The 21750-nt window shown below is 39.8% G+C and overlaps 1 protein-coding gene across 7 annotated transcripts in view; it reads right to left on the minus strand.

The window, feature by feature from the left end:
• Ssh2 (slingshot protein phosphatase 2) overlaps positions 1-21750 on the minus strand; it is a 244798-nt gene that overhangs the window by 19005 nt on the left and 204043 nt on the right. For 5 of the 7 annotated variants that reach the window (XM_021178063.3, XM_029483719.2, XM_021178064.1 and 2 more), the window contains 7 exons: positions 21030-21098; positions 20006-20071; positions 15909-16103; positions 12225-12318; positions 11990-12118; positions 7827-7873; positions 3795-3941 (listed from right to left, as the gene is read on the minus strand). In XM_021178063.3, coding sequence (XP_021033722.1) covers positions 3795-3941; positions 7827-7873; positions 11990-12118; positions 12225-12318; positions 15909-16103; positions 20006-20071; positions 21030-21098 — 747 coding nt within the window. The remainder of the gene's footprint in view (positions 1-3794; positions 3942-7826; positions 7874-11989; positions 12119-12224; positions 12319-15908; positions 16104-20005; positions 20072-21029; positions 21099-21750) is intronic. The other 2 variants (XM_085829808.1, XM_021178062.3) reach the window with 1 other exon arrangement.

Here is a 21750-nt window from a genome sequence, read left to right on the forward strand (position 1 = left end):
TAGGACTGAATTAGGGAAACAGACAGTTAAAATTCAACATTGTAGCGCACTCAACGTCCCAGTGTGGAGAGGAGCTCATTTCCTGTGTGGTGGAGGCCACTCCCCTCACAGCCCTCAGCATGTCTTCTGGCTGCCAGGCTCCTGAGTGAAGGTGTGGCAATGACTCATCATCTGATTTGTGCTAATAGAGTTATTTCTAGTTACGTTCCCAGGAAGGGCTCTGTCTCGGGAGGAAAGCATAGATGTTTCTTCTATATTCTAGAGATCACTTTCCACACACTATCACAACCCCAGGGAACTGAGGAAAGCATGTGACGTATCACATGCCATTCTCAGTGTTTAGGTGAAATGAACGAGAGCTGCCTGTTTGTATTTTGCACGCTCTGAAGTGAACTCAGGGCTCCACACATACTCTGAGGATCTGCTCTATCACTGAGTTACGTCCCAGTCCCTGTGGGCTTTTAATACAAGGGAAAACGACGCTACCACAAAGCAAACAAAATACCTCAGTCTTACTGGGTCAAAGCTAGTCATCATTCAGAATTGTTCAGTAATGTTCGAATTCTCACAATGTAGTGTTCCAGCACAAACCAACTCTTCAAGGATCAGCTAAATGCATGAATAAACTTACGGATCTGCTGATCACATCTCCAGCTGTTGAAGAGGGAATATTTTAAAAACTGGAGAAAAAGAACTGTTACTATTATGGATACTACTCGTGGGCTCTAGAATCCTTTCCAGTAACTGTTCCAATAAATCAAAACACGGACATGTGAGCCAAAGCAGAGAAGCTGTTCATCTGCTCACTGGCTATACTGCTAGTTGACGCTTTGCGATTCTGCAGTCATGAGCTACAAGAATGACTGAGGAATTATCAGTGCAAATGAGCCTGAGGTGACTTGCCCAAACGAGTGAGCAGATAAGCTACAGGAATGCAAAGTATGGAATGGACTAATTTTTCTGAATTTTAAGACCTGTATTGCTATCTGTGCATGTGTGGGTGGGCGGGCTCTGAGTGTGGTGGTGCACGTGTGGAGATCAGAGGATGACTTGGAGGAGTCAGGCCTCTCAATTTCTACCAAGTGGGCTCTGGGATTAAACTCAGCCTTGGCAGCAAGCCATCTCGCTGGTCCTTACGACAGAGGTTTTTATTAGACTATAGTTAGGAAGCTGATGCACAGAAATTCAGAAAAAAAATTCGACATTTGTTCTATGTTTTCCAAATGATCTCTAAAAACATCAAATTTTAGGCCTTTGCTTATAGGTATGGCAAGTGCTTCAACTTGGACAAGCCTAAATAAAATAGAATATATTCCCTATGAAAGTACCTTTTTCAACTTTTACATTTTTCTTTTTTTTTTTTTAAAGATTTATTTATTTATTTTATGTATATTAGTACAATTATAGTTGTCTTCAGACACACCAGAAGAGGGCATCAGAACCCATAACAGATGGTTGTGAGCCACCATGTGGTTGCTGGGAATTGAACTCAGAACCTCAGGAAGAGCAGTCAGTGCTCTTAACCGCTGAGCCATCTCTCCGGCCCCCAACTTTTACATTCTTCTTATCCTTTTTTTTTTTTTTTTTCTGACAGGGTTTCTCTGTGTAGCCTCTGCTGTCCTGGAACTTGGTATGTAGAGCAAGCTGGCCTTGAACTCAAAGGTCCACCTGCCTCTGGTTCTGGAGTGCTGGGATTAAAGGTGTGCATTTCTTTGGCATTTTTCAATTGGGCTTTTTAAGTATTCACCTTCTAACTTATTTAAGAAGGATCTCAGTTACTTTTCACTTATCCCACACAATTCAATTTCACCTTAGTCCCTGCATACAATTGTGTAGGCTAAGCTTGCATTATAACATTAGGAGTAGGGTCCTGTAGAAGAGATATGTAAAGAGGCTCTTCGTCTCAGACTCTGGCCTGAACTTGGAAGCTCATGGACAACTGCCTCCATTTGCCACCTTGGTGCTTATGGTGATTTTGGTTGACAACTGGACTACATCTGGAATGACCTAAAACCCCAAAATGGCTGGGCACACCTGTGAAGGAGTTTTGCTTAACTAAATCATCTGAAGAGGGAAGATACACTTCTAATTATCTTTGAGGTGGGAAGACCCACCTCTACTCTGGGCCACTGCTGGCAGCTACTGGCATTAGAGCCTATTTCTTCAGGATTCCTGTGTATACTGAAGACCAGCTTTGGTATCCAGCCTCATGGATTGAACAACTACTGGATTCTTGAATTTTTTGTTTATGTGCAGTCACTGTTGGATTAGCTCAACTGCAGCCTGCAAGTTTGTAACCCTGACTAATACAGATTTTTGGTGCCAAAAGTAGTTCTAGAGGGGCTGGAGAGATGGCTCAGTGATTAAGAGTACTGACTGCTCTTCCAGAAGTCCTGAGTTCAATTCCCAGAAACTACATGGTGGCTCGCAAACCACCTTTGGGATCTGACAGCCTCTTTTGGTGTGTCTGAAGACAGCCACAGTGTACTCATGTAAATAAAGTAAATATATATATTTTTAAAAAGTGGTACTAGAGCAACAGAAGTATAAGGATGAATGTTTTAAACATCTGGAATAGGCTTTCCAAGTTGCCAGCATCTATAGTTGTCAAAGCCTCTCCTGTTCCTGAAGCCTCCCCTGGGACTTTGCAGAGCATGAAAGCCCATGGTGGGAACTATATTACAAAATTAAGGAGACAAATACATTCAATTATCAGGATTCACCATTTATGAGAGGCAATAGATTTGGTGCCTGTCCTGTCTATCAAGATTCTTAAGGGAAGTGTAGACTAATTTCTGAAGGAAGTTAAAAACAGGGGTTTCTCATTTACTAAAGATGGTTTGAGTACAGTCCCCTCGGAAGAGGGATGTGGCCCAGGAGCTCAGTGAAAGGATGAATAACACTGGGAAAGGAAATCCTCAGAGCTTTAAGAGTCAATTAATTTGAAGATGACCTCAATGAAAGGCAAGAGAAAAATTTCACCATTTATATTATCTACAATAAAGTCAATAACTGTAAAGATTCTCAAAGCTACTTGAACGCCTTGTATTCAGAAAAGCCTGGTATTTCACCTGTTCACAATAATGCTTGCTACAAAACTTACAAATATCCCTAGTGGCATTTAAAGAATTTAATTCAGAGCCAGGCATGGTGGAGAGGGCATGCCTTTAATTTTAGCGTAGGCAGTAGAAGGCAGATTCTACTGTAGTCAGTAGGCAGAGACAGGCAGATTCCTGTGAGTTCAAGGCCAGCCTGGTCAATGTAGGTTTCAGGCTATTTAGGATTACATAGGGAGACTTTGTCTCAACCTCCCCCTGCTCCTGCCCCTATTTCTCTCATCTTTATTTTCTTTTAGCTTCAGGATAATTCAGGATAATTCGATTTACTTTAATTTTCTGCTTAGTGGAAAATGAGGCTTTATGTGGTTATCTTCTTTTCTTTTTCTTTCTTTCTTTTCTTTTTTTTTTTTTTTTTTTTGAGACAGTTTCAGTTTGAGACAGAGACAGTTTTCTGGTTGGACTGGAACTCAGAGATCTGCCTGCCTCTGCCTCTCATTACTAGGATTAAAAGGCATGCACTACCACTGCTAGGCCATATAAGAAGCTGTTCTGTTCTGTTTTGTTCTGTTCTGGTCTATTCGTTTGCTTAAAGGGAAAATGTTAAGTCACTAATCTTTCGTCCAGGATCCCACCCTTTTCTCTAAGTACTATCAGTAAACTGCCTTATTAGTCTCACCACAGTCTCAGCTACACTGTGGAGAGGGATCAGAACCTGTGTGGGGGAACAATACTCACTTTGCTTTAGAGATGAATTTGTAAGTGTCATTCCAGTAAGCCAGGAGATCTGTTGCTTCTTCATCATATACTCGAATGTTATGATACTCAAAGACTCCAGGGAAGAAGTTATCTATCTCTCGAGTAACATTCAAGATATACCGTACCCTGTGAGGAAACCAAAGGAGGGCATGTTATTTTCAGGCTAAAACTAATTTCCAGCCCTGTATCTGCCATGTCCAATACCTAAATTCCATTTTCAGCTTATGTATGGCTATACAATCTCATCTTTGACAGTGTTTTGGAAACAGCCCTAATATCTGTATACAAAAATCAAACTGATACCCACAACCTAGTAATTTATGTTGCTAAAATTACCAACAATAAACTTTTATTTGGAAGTTGTTTGTATAAAACCAGGCTACTGATATACTCTGAAAAAATAGAGGAAGGGAAAATTTCTTATTTTTCTGAATGCCAGATTGTTAGGCAAGAAGCTGTGAAGATCTGTGGAGAGCTGGACCTGAAATCCTCCAAGTCTATCTGGCCACATTCCCGCTTGGAGTTCTCATAAACTCCGATGCTGGCAGAGAAGGGTTTCTCTATTCAAAACTTCTCCATCACCTCTCTCCCCACACCAGATTAATTAATGTTTGGATTTAATTTACCAAAAGTTCGTTTTCCTTCATTGTTATATAGACTTTAAACATCACTAAAGTTTACTGTAGCAACACAGGCTCAGTTTTTTCTATAAAACTCTTTCCTTCAAATAATCAATGTAGGGCTCCATAAACTCAGTTTCAGAAGGAGGGAGAGGAGGAGGGAGAGGAGGAAGAAAAACTACAAGAAGATATAATCACTCTGTGGTCAAGGCTAAATAGGCCCAAGATTTTTGAGACATGAATTGAATTTGCTTCAAGGCAGCTCCAAAGCCTACTAATAAAAATGATTTTATTTATTTATTTTTTTTTAATTTAAAAAATGAAGTACACAGTAGGAATGTAAAATGGTGCAATTGCTGTAGAAAATAGCTCAGTAACTCCTGAGAGGGCCAAACAGATTACAACACAAGCATTGCTCTCCCTCCACAGCGTGCATACAGGGGTTACTGCAACATCAATCACAACAGTCAAAAAGTGGCCGTCAGATGATGACATTAGTGGCTTCTAAAGACAGGAAAGAAGGAAAATATGATGGAGGCAGCACACACAGTCTCTTTCTTGTTTAAAAAAGTTCTTAACTAGCTAGGTACCTGGCATAACTCAGGAGCTAAGCCCCACACAACTGTATACCTCACTTGTGTTAACTGCATCTCATTATGCATTACCTTCAATAAAATGATTAAAAGTAAAAGCAAGCAGACTCACACTATTTTTATTTACTTATTTTTTTCGAGACAAGGTCTCTCTGTAGCTCTAGCTTCCTTGGGCCTCTGTGTAGACAAGCCTGGCTGAAAACTCAGATCCTTTTCCTTTTCCTCCTGAGGGCTGGGATTAGAGGTATAAGCTGGCTTGCTGATGTTAGATAAAATGAGGGGCTGGAGAGATGGCTTAGAGCTTTAGATTGCTTGCTGCTCTGGCCTCCTCCTGGACTCTCACACACAAAATTAGTAATAACAACAACAAAACCCCAAAACCTAATCAGTCTACTACTTCCAATCCTATACGTCAGTAATGGATTATGGCATCATCTCTACAGAGACAGGACAAGCTTTCTAGGTTCATTTCAGAGGTAAATAATGCCCACTACTGGATGGCACTGTAACTCCTTGAAGTTTCTTTGCTGTATCAGACTTTATGTGACTTTATGTGGAGTTTCTAAAGTTATTATTTTATCTGAAAATGACCTTTTTTTAAAAAAAAGATTTATTTATTATTATATGTAAGTATACTGTAGCTGTCTTCAGACACTCCAGAAGAGGGAGTCAGATCCCATTACAGATGGTTGTGAGCCATCATGTGGTTGCTGGGATTTGAACTCAGGACCTTCGAAAGAGCAGTTAGTGCTCTTACCTGCTGAGCCATCTTGCCACCCTGAAAATGACCTTAATGTTAAAACTTGTGCTTTGAAATAACATAAAGCACTAGCAGGGGTCAGTATACACAGTCTTGTGAATAAAGACACACACTAAAGCTTAAGAGTCTCTCAATTTGAGAAATAAGACCTAAATAGATGCCTGTATAGCCAATCAATCTCTCTCTCTCCTTTTTTTTTTTCTTTTGAGACAAGAGTTTTGTTTGCGGTGCAGCCCTGGCTGTCCTGGAACTCACTCTGTAGACCAGGCTGGCCTTGAACTCAGGAATCCGCCTGCCTCTGCCTCCCAAGTGCTGGGATTAAAGGCGTGCATCACCATTGCCCGGCTATTCTGGTTTTAAAGACAAGAGTCAGTTGCACTTTGTAGTTTAGCCTTCTCAGAGTAAATGATGACTCATATTCCACAGTAGGATGGCTGTGGATAGCTACATCCTGTACATTTCAAAAAGCAAGAAGAAAATATTTTGAAGAGTTTTCACCATAGAGAATTGATCGATGGAGGTGGAAGAGATGGCTTAATGATTAAGAGCACTGGCTGCTCTTTCAGAGAGCTCAGGTTCAATTCCCAGCATAGCAGCTCACCACTATCTATAACCCCAGACCCAGAGGAATCTGATATACATGCAGGCAAAATACCTATACACATAAAAAATAACTTATTAAAAAAAGAATTGAAAAATGTTCCAGATGACAAACTTGATTTAAAACATTAAGTATATGTACCCAAACATCACATGGTACACAGATTTAATGTCTTATAAAACGTCTTAACAGAAGAAGCAATGAGATGGATGAGTCTTCTCTCCAGCGAGGATTACAGTCTAGTGTATGTACATACAATTTGATTATAATGCACTTGGCAAGCAGGGTTATGTCAAATCTCAGATCTCATACTAAATATCATATATTGGTTTTCTAGAATTTTAAATTCTTTTAAATTTATAGAATGGTACTTTGTCAAAGACTATGTCTCACTACCAAGGAAATTAAGTGAACTTCTGCAGATAAGGCAGAGTCGGTGTTTTCAGGTGCAACCAGGGTCTCATCTTCAAGGGACATGTCACGAAACCTACTGGTGAACAATTTATCTAGTGTTAAGAAGGCAAATGGAAGACACAGGATGACAGCCAAGGTTTTTCAATTCTCAGCCCAGTTTACTAGCTGACTTCCCCCCTTCATCTGTCATTGGGCAGTGACAGTTCTCACGTGTGCATGAATTTCTTATCATCCATTCATACTGACCATCATCTCGGTGTGAGGCTGAGCTGGGTGGATATACATTCAAAAGATGAAGATGTACTCTCTGCCTTTAAAGGCTCCACACTAGTCCTTACTAACTAGAACATTTCAAGCTAGACTTATTTTTATATCTTCAACTAAGCAACTATTTTTTCTTACTTGGAATTTTTTTTTAAATTTTAGATTTATTCATTTATTATCTGTAAGTACACTGTAGCTGTCTTCAGACACTCCAGAAGAGGACACCAGATCTCATTACAGGTAGCTGTGAGCCACCATGTGGTTTCTGGGCATTGAACTCAGGACCTTTGGAAGAACAGTCGGGTGCTCTTAACCTCTGAGCCATCTCTCCTATAAGTTCATTTTAGCAATTGTAAACCCCTTTCTTGTCAGAAGAAAGTAGGGCGTATGCATGGCACTGATCAGGACATCGTCTATCAAGGCAATCGGAAACGAGTCATTCTCTTCTTCCTCTGGCCTAGGCAAGTGCTATCAATGAACTTCATTTCTAGCAACTACATTTGATTTTTAAAGAGTACCAAACACTTGGGCATTTGTTTTTCAAAGCCTTTCAAATAATACAACTGATCTTTCTTGGGCGGGAAGATAATCAAACAGTTAAGAGAACAACTGTTCTGATTTTTGTAAAATTATACCTGAGCACTCAAAGCAACTCTAAGGATTAAAGTTACCCATTGATACTTCTTTGACAGGAAAATATAAAGATTAAACAGGGACTTCTGTTATACAGGGGTGTCAGCAATTGCTCTGTGTGCTCACCCTCGGTTCTGCAAGTCCTCTAAGTTCGAGGCATTCCATTCTGAACCCTATGGAGTCAAAAAGACAAGGTGAGCATTAGCAAGTCAACTAAACACAGCATCCGAAAAGGAACACGGGGGGAAGCAGAGGTTCTAAACAGTGACTCAATAACATGTACTCAATGCCTCTTAATACCCGGAACTTCATGTTACCACATCTAGTATTATTAATGATAGTGCAAAAAATTATCTTTTCCTGGGCGTGGGGGCGGTAAGTGTGTGTACATGTGTGAACAGACAAGTGTAACCTGTGTATGTGGAGTTCAGAGGACAACTTGACTTCCAGGAGTTGGTTTTTGCCTTCCACCATGTATGTTCTGGGGGTCAAATTCAGGTTGTCAGGCTTTAGGCCAAGTGTCTTTACCACTGAGTCATCTTACTGGCTCCAGTGATTTCAAACTTCAAAGCCTACTGTTTTATCTCCTAAGAACTGGGATTACAGGGGGCATCAGTAAATCAGTTTGCATGGTATTGGGAACTGAGCAAAGTGCTGTGTTCAGGTTAGGCAAACACTCTATTAACTGAGGTACATCTCTAACCATAATTAATTAATTTTTTATAATTTTATCTTATTATATGTGTGTCTGTATGTACACATGTGTGTTTGTATGTACTCATGTCATGTCATGACCTCCACATAGGAGGTCATACAAGGGGACAACCTGAAAGAGCCTTTTCTCTCCTACCATGTGGGTTCTGGTGACTGACCTCAGGTCATTAGGTATGGTAGCAAGTGTCTTTACCTGCTGAGCCACCTTGCTGGCCCCTGGATTTTCCCTTTAAGAGAGGTTTATGGCATACACTTCCAGTTGAGGATCAAAAATTATGAATATGATAAAGGTGGCCCATTTAATACTACACTATTTCTCTGTCCTACCACAAGTATAAGCAGCTTGTAGCTGAATTCTTACTTAAAAACTCCCTTCTAGAAAGGATCTGTAATGTCAAATCTTGAAAAAGATAACCAGTAATAAAAATTCTGACACTTTATTCATAAGCAAGATTACTCTGTGTCCAATACTCTTGTTTCCCTTGCTCAGCTAAAAGAAAAAGTTGCTGTTCTGCAAAAGGTCTCTATTCACATGTAGGTTTTTCTCAGCCAAATCGGACAGCCTCCAGGAGAGCTGCTGATACTAAAATCTGGTTGGGCAAAGGCTGCCAGCAAGAGAAATTGTACAATCTTATAAGAATTTAGATGAATCCTTCCCCTAATAATAACCCGGCTACCCAACAATCAGCTTTACTGCAGATTTTCTTTGAACTATGTTCTAAACATTCCTTCTCCATATCAGCTGATATTTTTCTGAATAAACAGATCTCTGTGCAGTATACTGCAGAGCTGAGCATTCTTCCAGAGTGAGGGAGAATTGCTGCCTCTCCTCAAAGTCTGGTTGAGCTCCAGGCATGGCAACTATGCATGGAATGAGATAACTTTGAGAAAAGTAACTCTGCAACTTAAAACTGGAATACATCTCTGTTTCCATGCCAATTGCTGGGAAAGTATATACTCACTGGAGAAGACACAGACATAGGACATGTGGCACAAACTGAGAGGAAGCCATCAGAATAAGTATAAGATGTTTAGACAACACCTTTCAAGCATGTATTTTGCATGTTGAATAAGGTTAAATTTTAGGATTCTATTTGGAAGTTATTTCCTTAAATATGAAAACTAGCCACACCTTTAATCCCAGCGCTCAGGAGGCAGAGGCAGGCAGATCTCTGAGTTTGAGGCCAGCCTGGTCTACAGAACAAGTTTCAGGACAGGCAGACTTACATAGAGAAACACAGTCTCAAAAAACCAAAACCAAACCAAACAAAAACAAAACAAAAATTAAAATTTCACAATGGAAAGAAATGTCTAATCTTTTGGTTTTCATAGAAAACCAAACTGTTTGTGAAACTGAAGAGATTTTTTTCTTTATTCAAAACTAAGAACACATATGTGTACTTTAGAAGTACAGACTCTAGGGGCTGGAGAGGTGGCTCAGTGGTTAAGAGCCCTTGTTGCTTTTGTAGAGGACCTGGGTTCAGTTCCTAACACTCACAGGGTGGCGCACAACCATCTGTCTATAATTCTAGTTCTAGGAATTTGGTGTTATCTTCTGGCCTCTGCATCAACGTGGTATACAGGCATATACATTCACATAAAAAGAAAATAAAAAAAGGTAAGAAGAAATCTAAGCTGGGTATGATAGCATATGCCTGTAATCCTATTCCTCAGAAGTACTAGAAAAGAAGAGCTCCTGCCAGTTCAGCTTTACACAGTTAATTTCATAGCTATAGTCCATATGAATCAAACTAGAGACAAACATGTTCTACAGTGTCAAGCTTTCAATGGCACCAAATCTGACTGCATGGTAAAATAAACTCCAGAATTTTCAGAGTGCAGTAACCCAGTTTAGTCAGTTTCTGTGTGTCTATCCTTCTTCTATCCCTTTTCTTGGCTTCTAAGCAGTTCAGTTCACATATGTGTTCATTAGAAATTGGAAATGTTACATAGCTGGATATAGATAGTACTGGCCTTTCAATGAATAAGGATAAGAAGCATTTGAAGCATATTTGGCAAAAATATATGGGAAGAAGAAGCAAAAATGATATTTTAGCAGTCTTCTTTGCTTTTAAGTATCCTTGTTAACCTTGTTCATCTACCACGTACATGTGAAACCAGAACTCTCCAACACTAGAGAACTTCCTATCTTCTCTGCCCTTAACCCATCTCTGTGTCTTCCTTGAGGCATTACAGGTCACTGAATGGGAACTACAAAGAACAATTTTTAGTCATTGACTTCTTGGTAATCATGAAAGGTAACTTGAGGGCTCAAGATGCTGTGACATGGCTTTATATGCTTAAAAGTCCATGGCTGGGGGATGGTGAGATGGCTCAGCAGGTAGAGCACTGACTGGTCTTCCAAAGGTCCTGAGTTCAAATCCTAGCAACCACATGGTGGCTCACAACTACCAGTAAGAGATCTGACGTCCTCTTCTGGTGTGTCTGAAGTCAGCTGCACTATACTTATTTATGTGTAAAAATAAATAAATCTTTAAAAAAAAAGTTCATGGCTGAGGATGTAGTTCAACGATAGAACATATGCTTAACACATGCAAGGATCAGGATTTGATCCTTAGCACTCTAAACAATAGCTAAGCAAATACAGCCCAACAGACTTTCTGTTACAAGAAGGTCCCATCTGCTCTGATGAATTGTATTAGATCTTTTTTTTTTTTTTTTTTTTTTTTTTTTTTTTTTTTTTTGAGACAGGGTTTCTCAGTGTAGCCCTGGCTGTCCTGGAACTCACTCTGTAGACCAGGCTGGCCTCGAACTCAGAAATCCACCTGCTCTGCCTCCCAAGTGCTGGGATTAAAGGCGTGTGCCACCATGCCCGGCACCAGCCAGGCCGGCTCTTAATGGCCTAGGGAATGCGTTTTGGAAGTGGAACCTCAAAGTGGTAGATATATTGTATGAAACCACAGGCAACTGACATCTTTGACTCTAAAAACACATGATATATTTAATAACCTAGAGGAAGAAAGCCTTGGTCTGTGGCATTTGCTAAATTTCCTGGTATAAATATTCCCACTACACTCAAGTTTTAATCCACATAAAAGTCCATTGAAAAAGGAACTGGGAAGGTATGAGCTGCAGCAAAACATTATGTAGCATCCCTGCCATACAATCCATGTAAACAACATTAACAGCACACATGATTTGACAGTGTTAGTAAAAGCATGTAGTAAGATGATTAGAAAGCAACAAGGCTTGAATACATAGAGCCTATGCTTTTAATGACAGTTACATGAAAAGTTTTTTCGATTTATTTATTTTATTTACATGAGTGTTTTGTCTGCCTGATCGCCTGTGTACCAGATGAATGCTTGGTAACTGCAGAGGCCAGGAGGGGGCTTCAGATCCCCAGGACCTAGTTACAGATGGTTCTGAGCCATGTGGGTGCTGGGAACTGAATCTAGTTCCTTTGCACAAATAGTAAGTAATCTTAACCACTGAGCCATTTTTCCAGTCCAGTTATATTTTGTTTAAATATAATAAAGCAACAATTTCTTTCCTTCCCATCTTGAGTCCAAAGCTAGTTTCAAAATACCAGTTGAAGTGGTTTTAAAACTTACCAGGAATACATGCTCAAATATCTGTGTGGGACTGTCCATCTGACCAAGGATCACGATCATTTCATTATCTATGAATTCCTTAAATTCTCGCAAGTTGCACACCATCTGCATCTCCAGCTCCGTGCGTATCTGAAACAGAGGTGACGTGCTGTATTCATCTCTGTACCGGTTTAGCTCCCTATCTATTGTCATCCCACTTCTGGCTTTGGAACAGCGAGGACTCAGAGTTGCTTACCTCTTTGGAGGTGATATTCTCCAAATCCTTTTGCATCATGATCTCCCGTAATTTAGTCTTAATAAGCCTTTCTGTTCGCTCACGTTCAGTTGGTCTGAGAATAAACAAGTAGTGATTTTTTTGTAAACAACTTAATCAGAGCAATGAATTCACCATTGGATTATGTTTCCAAACTATTTCTCTTACTCTTATTTATACTGCAGAAACAAATGAAAATTGCAGGCGAATACATAGAGAGTTTCAAGGCAATGTGGGTATTATATGAGACAATTGCTAAAACAAAACCAAAAACCAAAGCTAACAATAAGAACACACTCCCAAACCAAACCAATGAACATTTAAAAAAAAAAAACCCATATAGAATATAAACATGTAAAAATTACTTGAACAGGTTCTATATGTTAAAACATCTTTGAATACATCATAATATACAGATTTATGAAGAAGCAAAGATGAGCTGGGTGTATCAAGTGACCTCATGTTCCTGTCAAGGGCCTTTGGATAACATTACTTAGTGAGCTAGAATACCAATCTGGGTAGCCTAGTGGTGTGACTCAATAGAACCAGACCTTAAAACGCCATTCTGATGATCTGTTCTGATTATTCATGGCTGTGGGCCTAAAGCTGGGAAAGAAGGACAGAGGATCCATCTCCCTCTAACAAGGCAAATTTTATTGCAAAATGAGTTGTAGGGGGTCAGCTGTTTGGATGGAATAGTTTCATCCAAAACACTTTCCTTTTCATGGCAACTCTCAGAATAGCTCTGTGAAAATTTTTATGTTTTTGGAGACAAGGTCTTGCCATGTAGTCCAGGCTGGCCTAGAACTTTCAATCCTCCTGCTTCAGTTTTCCAAGTAATGGGCTTATAAATGTGTATCACTGTCCTTTCCTTCCTGCTCATTTCTGTAAAGTTTTTATATTAATTTTATAGTTAAGGAGACAAATATGTTAAAAGATACACTGGTAATCATATGCATTATCAGGGAAATCAGATCACTCAGCCTAACCTAGCTCTCTAGCTAAAGCATTGTATTGTTTTCTAGCCTTCTGACTCTAAATAAAATTACTCAAGGCCAGATGTGGTAGCACATGCTTTAGTCCCAGCACAGTGAGTTCGAGGCTAACCTGGTCTACATTGCAACTATACGTCTAGGACAGCCAGTGCTACACAGTAAGACCATGCCTCAAAACAAAGAAGCAAATAAACAAAATAAAATAAATCTACTCTTGGAACTTTACTATGAAGTCAGCCTAGGCAGCAGATTCTTCACTACTAGAAAAGCACTGGTTCTCTCTAGAGGCTCGGTGTCACATTATGGAGAACTTGAGTACTTTCTATCCCATCTTTGTTCCTACCTACTCGAGAAAGGTATCTGTTCTGTATTTCCTTATTTAGAAATGGACATGGCCTAAGCCTTCAGGCATCCTGCCTGTTCCTGCTGCTTACAGCCTTATCACTGCCCGCAAAAATAGCCTTGGTAATCTCCAAGGCTGCAGGCTGCACTCCACACCCTTAGGGCTCCACATTGCTTAGGCACTCAGCTTCTCATGAAGCACACAGCACACAGGACACTGCATCGCTGTTCACAGCAAGGCACATCACATCTGTTGTGATGAAGGGGACAATTCTTACCTAGGCTAATATGGGAGCAAATGTGTAAGGACAGTCTTCCACTGAAGACGTGTTGATAAAAGCAGATTTTAGCAGCTGTGTGCATGCATGGGTTTGATTTCCTAGTTCAGCAGTTTTTCTCTGAGTCCTTTACATTGATGTGACCTTGAACAAGGTCTTTCTCCTCTCTAAGCCTAGTATGATACTAGGTGTACACTGGGGAACTCCATGTGGACATGCCCCTCTTGGATTACAAACACAAATTGTTCACAGTAAACACTGTAAATACATTTTGCCTCACATTTTCCTGTATTTTCACTATCCTTTTATAAGCTTTTAAAGTTAACTTGGGTAGGGAGAGGACACAGAAAGGCATTATAGCCCACAAACACTTTCTCCTCTTTGATGCTACTGGAACAAATGTGAAAATACAGAGAAAACAAAACTAACTAAAAAGCCACTCTATCCAGATAAATCCATGTCCTAGTTAGGGTTACTATTGCTGTGATGAAACACCATGACCAAGAGTTGGGGAGGAAAAGGGCTCATTTGGCTTACACTTCCACATGGTAGTCCTTCATTAAAAGAAGCCAGGACAGGAACTAAAACATAGCAGGAACTTGGAGGCAGGAGCTGATGCAGAGGCCATGCTTACTGTCTTGCCTCTCATGGCTTGCTCAGCCTGGTGTTTTACAGAACCCAGAACCTCCAGCCCAGGGATGGCACTACCCACGAAGGGCTGGGCCCTCTCCCATCAATCACTGCTGAAGAAAATGTCCTACAGGCTTTCCTTCAGGCTGATCTTATGGAGGCATTTTCTCAATCAAAGTTCCTTCCTTTTGACAACTCTTTGTGTCAAGTTGACATAAAAGTAGCCTGTGCATCAGCACTGATACTCTGGTCTACAGTCTCCATGTAGTCATTTTCTACAAAGATAATTGATTAATACATCTTAAAACTAAGAACTAAAATTCAGTAAGTAAATTTACTGGGTGACAGGCTCTCTCACTGTTTTGTTTGTTTTTGCTTAGGAATGTAAAGCAATCCCTTCTGTGCCACAGATCTAACGACTTCTCAAACAAAAGATAACTCAGGGAGGAAAACATTAGTTTACTGATTTGAAATATTTATTCTCTATTTTGAGATGGGGTTGGTTCTACTCTATGTAGTCCAGGCTGCCCTAGAACTGGAAACCCTTCTGCCTCAGTCTCCCAAGTGTACTGTGTGCTACCATCCCCTGGCTGTGAAGAATGTTCTTCTGTATGGAGCTAGATGGAACATCCATTTCTCCAAAACCCATTAACCAGCTTCACAATATGAAACCATGAAGATCCCTTTCCACAGATTCTTATCTCGTTGGTTACTATGATATCTTGAAAGGACTCAGTCTACTGGAAAGACGGCTCTAGAATCAACAACTCCCTGTTTTTGTTTTTAAATCAAATGATGTTTTGATTACTTTTTGGCCTAAAATAAAACCACAATTCAATAGAAATAAATTTAACCCAGATATTCTTTTAAAGGGATTGGAAACATCTTTCTTTTCTGAGACAGAGTTTCACTATGTAGCTCTGGATGGCTTAGGACTCGCTCTGTAGACCAGGCTGACCTTGAACACAGATCCACTTGCCTCTGCTTCCTTAGCGTTGGGATTAAAAGTGTGGACCTCCAGTCCCGAAGAGTATGAACAGCCTTGGTTGCAACAGAATTTGATAAAAGACAAGACATCAACTATTGTTACTGGGGATTTCATCTATAGGAACAAGTGTTCTCCTTTGAAAGTCAGCTTAATTTCTTAGGTAACCCTTCAAAAGCATCTTGCTGTTAACTTATCTAATGATCCTCTTATAGCCAATTCCTCCAAATTCAAATTTCAAATTAGTGGAATCTGATTTTTATAGCATTACATTCTTGATATGGTCAGTCCATTGTGCCCAGGAATGAAATTCCTCAGGCCTTTGCAGGTGATAGAAGGCTATTCTTCATGTATGACATATGTGGGGTAGGGTTAGTTCCTGAGGAATTTGCTGTTTAGGACATGTGCTTCCACAGTCCTCAGCAAGCCAACTTACATGTCTGTGAAGAGGGCTGGAGAGTCAGGCCGATGAGACTGCACATCCTGCATAGCATTCCACTCATTGACTGAGGACTGATCTGAGTTGATATGGCTCTCGTAATAACTCACCCAAGTGAGAAAAAGGCTGCCTGGATAGTAGTTATGCATTCTGGCCACTTCACAAGCCTTGTGCAAACTCTGTAGTGCAGACCTGAAAGATAAGCCTAGAAATGAGCACTGTAAAATTATGGGGTACCAAAGGATAAAAATCACTTCTATCTCAAACTTGTCTACTTTTTAAATTTTACAGAGTTATCATTTTCTGGAGAATTTCCTCCCTCCACAGGAGTCAAGAGTCTCTGATCTTGCTTGCATCCTCAAGGCAAGGAGCTGGGGGAGGGGGAGAGAATTGACAACTAACTCCCCAGTGAAAAACAGGTCCAGGACCTATGGCCTCATGTCCTTATACTTGGATTCATGTTGTGACTGTCATTAGCAAACAAAAAAATCTTAACAATTAACTATTTAAAATTTGTTTCTTTTTGGCACAGAATCATGGGATAACTATGATTCTTATGGGCTCCACAGAGGCCGATGCCCCTGAGCCACAGGGATATGTGCTTTGATGTTCAGGGAGTACTCATCTAATGACATTTACCATTCTTGCTATCTTAGTCTCCTGGTTCTTTAAACCATTTATTCATTCACACGACTTGCCTTCTAAGAATAGCTCTGGCTACATACACTGAGACTAAATTAAACCTCCTGATTCTGAACTCAGAAATCCAAGAAGGGTAAACAAATCTAAAAGCTATCTTTTTTCTATTTACCCACACTAAAGCCAGAAATGCTACAAAGTAAACAAGACACACAAAAGAAATGCTAGGAAGTAAACAAGACACACAAAAGAAATGCTAGGAAGTAAACAAGACACACAAAAGAAATGCTAGGAAGTAAACAAGACACAAAACCTAGGAGCTTGTGCATCTTGTTTATTGTCTATCTCCAGCGCTTAAAAATAAGACCTAGCTTACAGCAGAGGCTCAAATAAATGTCTTATTGGCTATAAACTGATGTTTTTCTCTTATAGGAAAAGGAAGTGCAAGAGAATTCCATGACCATTCTTTTACATATTTTCTTTATAACACTTAACTTATTTATTTATTTTACTATTGTATGTGTGTGAGTAATCTGACTGCATGTATGTCTGTGCACCATGTGTGCCTGAGGAAGTCAGAAGGAGATGAAGGGTCCCTTGGAACTATAGTTACAGAGGGTTATGAGCCACTGTTGGAGAGCTGGAAATTAAATTCACGGCCTTTGCAAGAGCAATATGTATTTTTAACTTTTGAGTTTAACAATGTATAACACCTATAAAATTAAAAAACAATTGATCTATGATTTGATACACGTGCCACAGTAGTACACATTGGGGTCCAGAGGTGAATTTCTGGGTGTTAGCTCCTCCTCAACCAAGAGCATCCTAAGATTACACACAGGTTGTCAGTCTGGCCAGGGACTTTACCTGCTAAGTCATTTCAAAGATCTTACATATTTTTAAAAAATACCTTTTATTCCCCCCCACTTTTTTTTTTTTTTTTGAGACAGGGTTTCTCTGTGTAGCCCTGGCTGTCCTGGAACTCATTCTGTAGACCAGGCTGGCCTCGAACTCAGAAATCCCCCTGCCTCTGCCTCCCAAGTGCTGGGATTAAAGGTGTGCGCCACCACGCCCGGCCAACTAAAAAGGATTTTAAAAACATAACCTGTAGTTTTATTTCTGAAGTGTGTACGTGTGGTATAGGCATGTGTACACATTTGTGTGTATGTGTGTGCATCTGTGTACTTGTGCATGTGTGCTCCTGCATGTGGAGCCACTGTTGGGTATCTCCTCAGTTACATTTCTTTGAGACAGAGTTTCTTACTGAGCCTGGAGCTAATCAATTTGGTGAGGCTAGTAGGGTGATTAGATTCAGATTTGTCTGGCTCTAGTCTGTTGTGTATGTGTGTGTTTTAAAGTAGATATTTCAGATTGAATAAGTCTCTATGCTTGTGCAGCAAATACTTACCTGACTGAGTCATCTGTCAGTCCCCTAAGATGTTTTCTATTACTCAAAATAGACAAATGCTCAGAAAAATTCAATTGCACTCCAGAGATTCCAGGCATACTCTCTTCATTTGGAAATTCACACTTTACAATCATACCTTATAGATCTGCTGCAACTATAATATACTCAGTGTTAGTTGCTCCAGATACAATGGCTACATATAGGAAGGGGAGACTATAGTACTCTTTGTCTGGTTAAGGAAGCACCTGGTCTAAATACTGCTTTGATTCACCACTAATATTTTTCTTATATGACTTTCAATTAAATATTCCTCAAAAAAGCTAACAGAACAATTACTAGTCAACATCAATTCTTTTTTTTTTTTTGAGACAGGGTTTCTCTGTATAGCCCTGGCTGTCCTGGCACTCACTTTGTAGACCAGGCTGGCCTCGAACTCAGTAATCCGCTTGCCTCTGCCTCCCGAGTGCTGGGATTAAAGGCGTGCGCCACCACGCCTGGCCAACATCAATTCTTGATCTGCGGTTATTACTTGAATTAAGGCTGCTTTGTCTTCCTCTTTGAAATATATCTGAAAAGCACTGTCATTCTACTATATGCATGGGAATAGATAGGCTAACTGCTTCTGAGTATTAGTCAAAGGGGATCATTAAGTTTTCCATAAAAATTCACCTGTGACCTATGCTGTAAATCTATAAATGTGGTCTAAACGCATCTAAAACTGTCCCACCTCAGTTACTTCATGAAATATTAAGAAAGGTAATTGTTCAGTGACAATGAGGATTCACTTCTGTTATGTAGATTTAGATTATTTCCTGGATTATTCACTCTTGCTTTGCTTGCCTTCTATGTATCCGGGGCTTCTATTATAGAACAGGCACTAGAATGTGAAGCAGAAATGTATTTGTTGTGTATGTGTGGTATGAGTGTTTGTGTATTGCAGATTTGTGTGTACATGTGTATCTGTGTGCTCAGGTAGGCCAGATGTCAATGTTGTGTGTCTTCCTCTATTGATGTCTACCTAATTACTGGCCATAGCATCTCATTGAACCCGGAGCTAGACTTGGCTAGACTATTGAACTCTGGGGATTTGCCTGTCTGGCATGTTCTTCTTCTTCCCCAATTCTTTGCGACACTAAGGTTTCAGATAAACACTGTGCCTGGCTTTACATGAGCACTGGTATCTGAATTCAGACCCTTATGCTCACATGATGAACACTTTCTGACTGAAACATCTCAGTTCCGAGAAGCTAAAGGCTACTGACCTGCAAGTCGCATTATTCCCTGGTTATATTACATCATTTTCTAGATAAGTGAACAAGAGTCTATTCTGTCTAAATAAATAAGATACTCTCAGGACAGTTAAGTAACCCTAGCAATGCCTCGGTTCTCTCAACCACAAAGGGTGCTAACAACACTGCTCTGAGGTACTGGTGTAATGATTCACTATAAGTCATTCAAAACATCTGGACACAGTGAATAGCTTAAAAGTGTCAATATATGGTTGGTTATTAACAATGGTTTCTTTAAGTTTTATTTGCATTACACAAACAATTGCTAGTATTTTAAAAGAAAATTCATTTATCTATAATGCAACTCTGTCAATGTTTATCTCTGATTATCTTATGAAGCTAAAAGCTAGTGCATTGCAGTAAAATGTATAGATGTAGTACTCACACTAAGCATGGTCATTGTGAAACAGTTCTAACAGGCTCTTTGATAATCCATTAGCATCTCTTCTAGAGCCTAGTAGTTCCTCTAGATTTCACTTGTTCACCAATGCACAAAGCTTTCCATTGTGAAAATTTAAAAATTGCATTTCTGGGCCACCTTCAACCATGGCTACCATGTAAACAGATCCCACACAAACGTGCACACAAACACAAACACACACACACCTTCTACATATACAGTATTCTCATAGTGGACTGTTATTTCAAATAGTTCTTCTTTAAGAAAGCACTGTTTTTACAACATTAAAGAACCTTTTAAAAATAGAACAACTTTTTAAAAACCCACAGTTTTATAGAGATATCAAAAGCCATCTTACCACATTGCTTGCACAGATACAGGTTTGAATATGTGAACTCTGTTATCTGTTGATACGCTGAACCCACTAAGAGCAAAAGAGAACAGACATAAGTCCACAAATAAGGGTCAGGCATTTCAAGTTTGCTACAACAACCGACTGATTAAATAGAAGAAACAATCAGACATGTCATCTAGAAGTAGGATGTGACTGAAAAGTTTATCCTCCAGGGACAAGTGCCCTGCCAGGTAACTGGATTCTAGCGGTCACTTCTAGACATAAAAACATATGAGCAACACCAGATGGACCCAGCAGGCTATATATAAATATATGTATATATGTGAATAAATATGAAATAATAATAACTAAAGAAGAAGTTGTGGATTTGCGAGGGAGTGGTGGAACATTAGAATTGAAGAAAGGGTTAAAATGATATAAAGATAGTACTCATATACAAAATTTTCAAAAATAAATTTAAATTAAGAAAAGCTTCAACAAATTGATTTTATCTATTAGGTAAAATTAAGGTATTCTAATGTGTATTTCTATTTGAAAGCCTTTGATTCATAGCAAACCTGACCTGGGTTTTTGTAAACTGGAGCAAACATTTAAGTCTCTTGGGAACACATTCTAAAAACACCAGGAGGTGGGGGTGGTTGACTGGAAGGAACTGGCTCAGGAAAGGGGTTATACAGCGGGCTGACAGCTGGCAGGGGATGCAGAAGGTTATTTGAAACAGAACACATCCCCCTCTGGGAGAACACAGCAAGAGCAGTCCACATGTTCACATTGAAGGGTGAGTCAACAAACTATTACTTCTTTGTCTGGCTTCCTAACATGGCTTAAAAGAACAGAAGTGAGAGACCCTGGAAAGTTGTATTTTACTCTATTTCACTAAATGGCAGTTTTAGGGCCTTACTGAGCTGCTGACACATCAGTTCAGTTGGCCACAGTGGACCTCCCATTCAGCTGAATGAATGAGCCACCAAGACTAAGATGAGCCACCCCTGAGCTTTCTGTAGGAGGGAAAAGAGAAAGTGCTTACCCATCACCATCCAAATGAATTAGGGTGTCACTCCAGAGAGGCAAGACCAAGCCCATGGTACAAGTGCTACTGCAAGACAAGAAACAATCTCTAACTTACTTCCTGTTATTCTGGGAAGCAGTCATCATTTATTAACTTTCAACAAGGGATGATCCCTAATGGCTTATCCTAATGATGACACAGTAGTTCCCAACCTGCGGTCACAATCCCTTTAGGAGTGGAACAGCCCCTTTACAGGGGTGGACTAAAATCATCAGAAAATACAGATATTTATATTATAATTTGTAACAGTAACAAAATTAAAGTTAGAAAGTAGCAACAAAGATAATTTTATATGGGAGAGTGTAACCACAACATGAGGGACTGTATTTATTAAAGGGTTATAGCATGAGAAAGGTTGAGAACCACTGCCCTAAGCAATGAATTGTGTCATAAATGTTAGAGCAGACAAATTTCTATCATATTACTATTAATCCCGTACATATTCTCAGGATTACTTTGATTACTGCTGACTTGCATTTGGTAGGACTTTGCCCAGAATATAGTATCTAACTCAATTCCAAGGGTTTTATCCTTTTGTTTTGTGAGGGGATGGGAGTCATGGACAAAGTTTCACATAGCCCAGGTTGGCTTTGAACTCTTGATCCTCCTACCTTTACCTCCCGAGTGCTGGGATTATAGGTTTGTACCACCATAATTGTTCTCAAGGACTAGTTGTGAT

Source organism: Mus caroli, unplaced genomic scaffold, assembly GCF_978045245.1.
Source record: "Mus caroli unplaced genomic scaffold, Mus_caroli_1 scaffold_13, whole genome shotgun sequence".
Classification (NCBI taxonomy): Eukaryota; Metazoa; Chordata; class Mammalia; order Rodentia; family Muridae; genus Mus; species Mus caroli.